This window comes from Arctopsyche grandis, chromosome 4 (assembly GCF_051622035.1).
Source record: "Arctopsyche grandis isolate Sample6627 chromosome 4, ASM5162203v2, whole genome shotgun sequence".
In the NCBI taxonomy this organism is placed as follows: domain Eukaryota; kingdom Metazoa; phylum Arthropoda; class Insecta; order Trichoptera; family Hydropsychidae; genus Arctopsyche; species Arctopsyche grandis.
Genome location: NC_135358.1, coordinates 20,032,490 through 20,038,454, shown reverse-complemented (window position 1 = coordinate 20,038,454; position 5,965 = coordinate 20,032,490). Strand labels below are relative to the sequence as shown.

General features: G+C 33.3%; 2 protein-coding genes across 2 annotated transcripts; one reads left to right on the top strand and one right to left on the bottom strand.

Annotated features, from left to right (window-relative positions):
- Positions 1-255: 255 nt before the first annotated feature.
- On the top strand, positions 256-4,179 carry Hacl (2-hydroxyacyl-CoA lyase). Its single transcript, XM_077429464.1, has 11 exons — positions 256-407; positions 1,018-1,159; positions 1,237-1,394; positions 1,471-1,617; positions 1,692-1,911; positions 2,627-2,787; positions 2,860-3,042; positions 3,110-3,295; positions 3,365-3,467; positions 3,534-3,666; positions 3,736-4,179. The coding sequence occupies exons 1-11, from the start codon at positions 351-353 to the stop codon at positions 3,953-3,955; spliced, it is 1,710 nt and encodes a 569-aa protein (XP_077285590.1). The 5' UTR covers positions 256-350; the 3' UTR covers positions 3,956-4,179.
- Positions 4,180-4,212: 33 nt separating this feature from the next.
- Positions 4,213-4,894, bottom strand: LOC143910788 (uncharacterized). Its single transcript, XM_077429385.1, has 3 exons — positions 4,784-4,894; positions 4,640-4,709; positions 4,213-4,344 (listed from the first exon to the last, which is right to left on the bottom strand). The coding sequence occupies exons 1-3, from the start codon at positions 4,885-4,887 to the stop codon at positions 4,213-4,215; spliced, it is 306 nt and encodes a 101-aa protein (XP_077285511.1). The 5' UTR covers positions 4,888-4,894.
- Positions 4,895-5,965: the final 1,071 nt, after the last annotated feature.

Sequence of the window (5,965 nt, the reverse complement as noted above, 5' to 3'; positions counted from 1 at the left end):
CGAATCTTGCCTTATTAAACTCGCCAGAAAGATCCAACTCAATTTTAATAATTTCATCTGTGCACATCGAAAGGTTACTCGTCATCTGATGTGCAATCTATCATTCGAGAAAACGAGAATTACGTTTAAAGCTGCCGTTCTGTTAATCTGACGATTTTAGAGCGGATGCACCAAACCCGTTTAGAACTAATAAGAAACATTTTCGTTTCATTTTGTTATTAAATTTGGCGCGAAATTGTTGACGAACAGTAACCTGCTTTATCGACGTCCAAATGTCAGATTGGAGCGTAGTTTTGATCAGTTGAGCCTGAGTGAACTTTAGATCGGTTGTGTCTAGAAAATTTGCAAAAATGTCTGAAGAACAAGTTGACGGTAACAATATATTGGCTGCAGCTCTGAAACAGCAGGTGAAATCATAATTTATTATTTTATAAATTTCATTAATTAATAATTAAACGGAATATAAGAGCCATTTTTAAGATTTCGAGATACATCAGTTTTTGTTAATGCATTGTACAACAATTGTATGAGTAATATAAACTTGCTTTTGATATACACTATTAAAAAGCGATTTTGGGGACTTGGACCATATTTTAAAACATTGTCACTGGCATATATTCAATTTATTATTCAGATATTTCGTTGACTTCCTGCAAAACAAATCAAGTAGTCCATTATTACTGTGCCAATTTACCAATGATAGTTTGCTACGAACAATTTAAATAGAGAACAAGTTTTGTTAATTTATTAATTTGATTCTTGATATAATTTTGATTTGTTGAATGATTTTTGACCCTACTTAACTGTGATTACATAAATTTATCATTTAATCTATGCATTATTACCCCCACAATAATACTTCTAGAAGCTTATCAAAATTAATGAACTTGTTTAGATAAGATGTTTTGTTAGTGTGTATAATGTTTTGGCCATTTTATCTTCGCATATTTGAATATTTTGATCAACACTCTTATGTTTTTAAATGGATTAAATATTTATATGTTCATTTTACTACAGGGCTTGGAATATGTCTTCGGCATTATTGGTCATCCAGTAATCGAACTGTCGATGGCCTTTCAAAGCTTAGGCATAAAATACGTCGGGATGAGAAATGAACAAGCAGCATGCTACGCAGCTCAAGCCATGGGATATTTAACTGGTGAATATTATTCTTAAATACATGTTTGTTTATGTTCAAGATGAAATTTGCTTTATTTCATTAAAAATTGTTTCCAGGAAAACCTGGAGTATGCCTCGTTGTATCCGGACCCGGTCTACTTCATTGCTATGGAGGCATGGCTAACGCTCAGATCAATTGTTGGCCTCTTCTGGTAATCGCTGGATCAACTTCTGAAGATCATGAAGGAATCGGTGGTTTCCAAGAATGCCCTCAAGTAATTATCACACATTAATTCTGCGTGATATAGTAAATTGTAGTATGGAAATAATATTTTACAACCATCTGTGTAGGTTGATTTAAGTCGTCCATATTGCAAATATTCGGGCAGGCCTCCGAGTGCTACTCTGATACCTCAGCATGTGGAAAAAGCGGTACGTCTTGCAAGCTATGGACGTCCAGGTGTCTCATACCTAGACTTTCCCGGAACGCTGCTTAGGGTGATTGAATTGTAACAAAAATATCTTTTTAAAATGATAAAATTTGTATTTATTCATAATAATTATAATTGTAGAGTGTTGTGAATACATCTGCCGTACATAAAACCTATTTGGCGCCACCGTTAGAAAAATGCTTACCGGCGCCATCGTCAGTAAAGATGGCAGCAAAATTACTGAAAAACGCTCAACGTCCTCTAATTATAGTTGGAAAGGGGGCAGCTTACGGTAGAGCCGAAGCAGCTATTAGGCAACTCGTTTCACAAACAAATATTCCTTTTTTGCCGACACCAATGGGTATTTTCAATTACAATAATTATACAACTACATAATCCATCTACGTAAATCTACATACATAAATTCATAATTCAAAACATAGACTTTGATTCGTCATTATTATGGCATTAATAGATAAGGCAAATAATAGACATGAAAGAAGATGGAAATAAAGAGACGCGTGAAATTATGATGGACTGCATTTGGGCGAATGAACATCGTTTTTAAATTAAAAATGCCACTTTGCCTAAAGAAAAAGATCTTTGATCAATGCGTTTTGCCAGTGATGTATGAAAGTGAAACTTGGCCATTGAATGTCAAGATGTTCAATGCACTCAAAGAAGTATGGAACACTGTGTACTCGGCATAACGAGAAGAAATGGGAAACGGAATATGTGGGTGAGAAGTATAACAAGGATAATCAAGTATAATAAGGATACAGTAGAGAGAGTGAAGAGATTGAAATCGCAATGGGTGGGTCACATAGCTAGAAGAATGGACAAAAGAAGTGCTTGAATGGTATCCGAGAAAAAGTAAAAAGAAGGCGACAAGGAAGATTGGATGAAATTAGAAAATTGTGTGGGAAGAATTGGTCGAGAGCGGAAAACAGAGATGAATGGGAGCGTGTTAGAGAAGCCTTCATTCAGCAGTGGATGGTGAATGGCTATAAGTGATGATAATAATAAAACGCCTCCAAACGTTGCATGACTTTTGTAATTCGACTATTATTTAATAGGAAAGGGTGTTGTGCCTGATGATGCAATTCAGTGTGTGGCTTCTGCGAGAACTACAGCGTTATTAGATGCAGATGTAATTCTTTTATTGGGCGCTAGACTCAATTGGATTCTTCATTTCGGTAGAACTCCAAGGTTTTCTAGTCATGTGAAAGTTATCCAGGTATAAATAAAACATCCGTATATAAATATCGATCAGTCGCTTAGTTTTAAGTGATCTCTAAAATAATTTCAGGTGGATATTTGCCCGGAAGAGCTTAATAACAGCATTTTGACCCAAGTTCCCGTCCATTCAGAAATCTTACCTTTTGTGATGCAATTAAACCAAGAAATTGGTTCATTGAAATTGAATATGTCATCAGACTCTTGGTGGTCAACTCTTAATAAAAAGAAGGAAACTAATAAAACTTTTATCAAGGTATTTTATGAGTCAAAAAATATACAGGTTATATTATAAATTTATTTTAATACATTTGTTATTGTAGGAACAATCTTCGATAACAATTCCACCTTTGAATTATTATGCTGTGTTCAACGTTATTCAAAATACGATTCCGAGAGATTCTATAATCGTTAGTGAGGGTGCAAACACTATGGATATTGGTCGAGGCATGTTGCTAAATACTTTGCCTAGACACAGATTAGATGCTGGAACTTTTGGAACCATGGGTGTAAGTGCTTTTCGTTGAACAAAAGGACAATTAATATGATAAAAAACAAATTATTAAGATATTTTTTAGGTTGGTTTGGGATTCGCAATTGCAGCAGCATTTTGGTGTAAAGACAATGCACCAAATAAAAGAGTGATATGCGTCGAAGGAGACTCAGCCTTTGGATTCTCAGGTTTGTTAATGACTCGATTTATTATTACGACACGCTTAAACATTTTTATAATATAAATAATTTTAGGAATGGAAATTGAAACTATGCACCGTTATCAACTTCCTATTATTGTGATAATTGTCAACAATAGTGGAATATATGGTGGATTGGACAAAGAGACTATGAAGATGGTACAAGAATCTGGAGATATCGCCCAAGTGTATGCATCTTATTTTTCTTTCAATTTTTGTATTGGTAATATATTACTAATGGTTTTAAATATTTTTAGGACGCCTCCAAATACTCTGACTTCTGAGGCTCATTATGAAAAGATGATGGAAATTTTCAATGAAAAGGGACATTTCGTTAAAACAGTTGATGAATTAAAAACAGCTATAACCAGTTCTCTGAAGCTCAAAGACAAGCCGACAATAATAAATGTAATTATTAGTCCATCGGCTGATAGAAAACCGCAAAATTTCAACTGGCTTACAGAATCTAAACTATAAACATCATATTTTTTTGTTACATGCTGTTTTTAATTATTATTTTTTATTAATTGAATTTTGCAACATAATTAAATTTTTTTAAGATATTATGTATATTGTTTTGGTTTACGGTTGCAATATAATTTTTAATATTTGGGTAGTTATTAAATAAATATTATGTTTTTATATAATTCTTATATTATACATACATATATACATTTGAATAAAATGTGAAGTGCTCTTTGAAATTGTTGTATTTCAAAATTATCATATAAAATCTATTCCAATTGACTTTCCATTAACAGACCATCAACATTAATTTCATTAGTGAGATTTTTAAAATTACGTAGAATTTCCTCTTTCAATGATATTTTAGCAATGGCGGCAGTCATTTCTGCAGATCGAGTACCCTGAAACAGAAAATAAAATTTTATTCACAATAAAAATTAGATTACGGCCCTAAATATATTGGTTTGATGGGGGAAAATTGCATTAGTTTATCAACCAGACAAAAATAACAGAAGCTCATTAACAATCAGATGCCATTTCGTCCACTGATCGTTTATAAAGTTCTTAGAATACATATGTAAACATTCGCAATTGCAGTTTTGCACTACCGTTCAATAATACAAAGTGAATAATTTCAAAACTTTCAAACCAAAGCTGTATCAAAATGTTTCCAAATCGAAATACAGAGGTACTCACTTCCGTGACTGCAACGTCTAGGCACCCATTCGGTTTGATCAGATCGTTTAATTTATCAAGTTCAGTTAACCTACAACAAAGACTAGAATTGTAACAGATGAAATAAACAATTAATACATATGTATATTTGTGCAAATTACTAACACTAAATGCTGTATGCGGACTATCTGTCGCAATTCTTCCTGTATCAACTCCGTCAAAGAAGCGGTATCAGATAAACGACTATCAAAACTCGGACGAGCCGTCATTTTCAAACGCGCGCAAACCGTCTAATGATCCAACGGCCCGAAGCGCAGATTTATTGACCAGATTCCAACTTAAAAAATCCGATTTTAAAATAAATTTTGGATTCTCAAAACAAAATGTTGTTTCAAAAATATAAATCATTAAACATAAAGATTTGTTTCAAATTACTTTACTTTTATTTATCTTACTGATTTATTTATTTATCAAATTACTTTATTTTTTTATCTTATTGGTGCCGTCCACACACACGATATCTACTACCGATATTTCCATATCCAGTTCCTAAATAGCAACCACAGGTTGCAATATGGGAACTGGATAAAGAAATATCGGTAGTAGATATCGTGTTTGTGGATGGCGTCATTCGTACTGATTATACCAGGACAATACTGGTTTTTTGGTTATCTGTCCTGCTAAAGGTCTGTTCATACCTATCCAGCATGACCCGTATCCTGCAGGTGTCCTGTAAGTGCGGATAGTATTCTTTGGTACATTCTATATGGACGCGCATGAATGCATAAATGCGCATGCGCGAATGGAGTATGAATACGTCCATATAATGTACCAAAGAATACCATCCGCACTTGCATGACACCTGCAGGATACGGGTCGTGCTGGATAGGTATGAACCGTAAGTCGTGAAATAAAGCCAGTACACTTTTTTATGTAATGGAATTTTTTTAACTAATAGATAGATAATATACAAAATCTTCGGCAAAAATGATGTTTCCTACAAAAATATTGGCAAATTAGTCAAATTTTGTTTCCATTTATCAAGAACAAATGTACCAGTCGAAGGATTTTTTACTTTGAAGAACAGTATATAGTTCAGTGATAAGGCAAAATTGAATGTTGAAACCTTAAAATGTTTGCTAATCAATTAGTATAATTTTAACCAGTCTTGTGTAGAATTTTATAAGAGCATTCAAGAAAATGACTTTATTTTTTCACAAATATGTGTCAATGATTCTTTTATCATGGTTTTAAACAATTGAAGTACATATTAAGAAATCTTTTTTTGGAAAAAATCTCCTGGTTTTGAATTTGGAAAAAATAGTCACCTTAGTCAAACATCACTGT

Excerpts from the sequence above, each read along its gene's own strand:
- LOC143910788 (XM_077429385.1), bottom strand. The coding sequence starts at position 4,887 with ATGACGGCTCGTCCGAGTTTTGATAGTCGTTTATCTGATACCGCTTCT. Across the intron at positions 4,710-4,783 it reads GTCCGCATACAGCATTTAGT|GTTAACTGAACTTGATAAAT; the intron begins GTTAGTAATTTG and ends TCTTTGTTGTAG. Across the intron at positions 4,345-4,639 it reads TAGACGTTGCAGTCACGGAA|GGTACTCGATCTGCAGAAAT; the intron begins GTGAGTACCTCT and ends TTTCTGTTTCAG.
- Hacl (XM_077429464.1), top strand. The coding sequence starts at position 351 with ATGTCTGAAGAACAAGTTGACGGTAACAATATATTGGCTGCAGCTCTG. Across the intron at positions 3,468-3,533 it reads CTCAGCCTTTGGATTCTCAG|GAATGGAAATTGAAACTATG; the intron begins GTTTGTTAATGA and ends AAATAATTTTAG. Across the intron at positions 3,667-3,735 it reads TCTGGAGATATCGCCCAAGT|GACGCCTCCAAATACTCTGA; the intron begins GTATGCATCTTA and ends AAATATTTTTAG.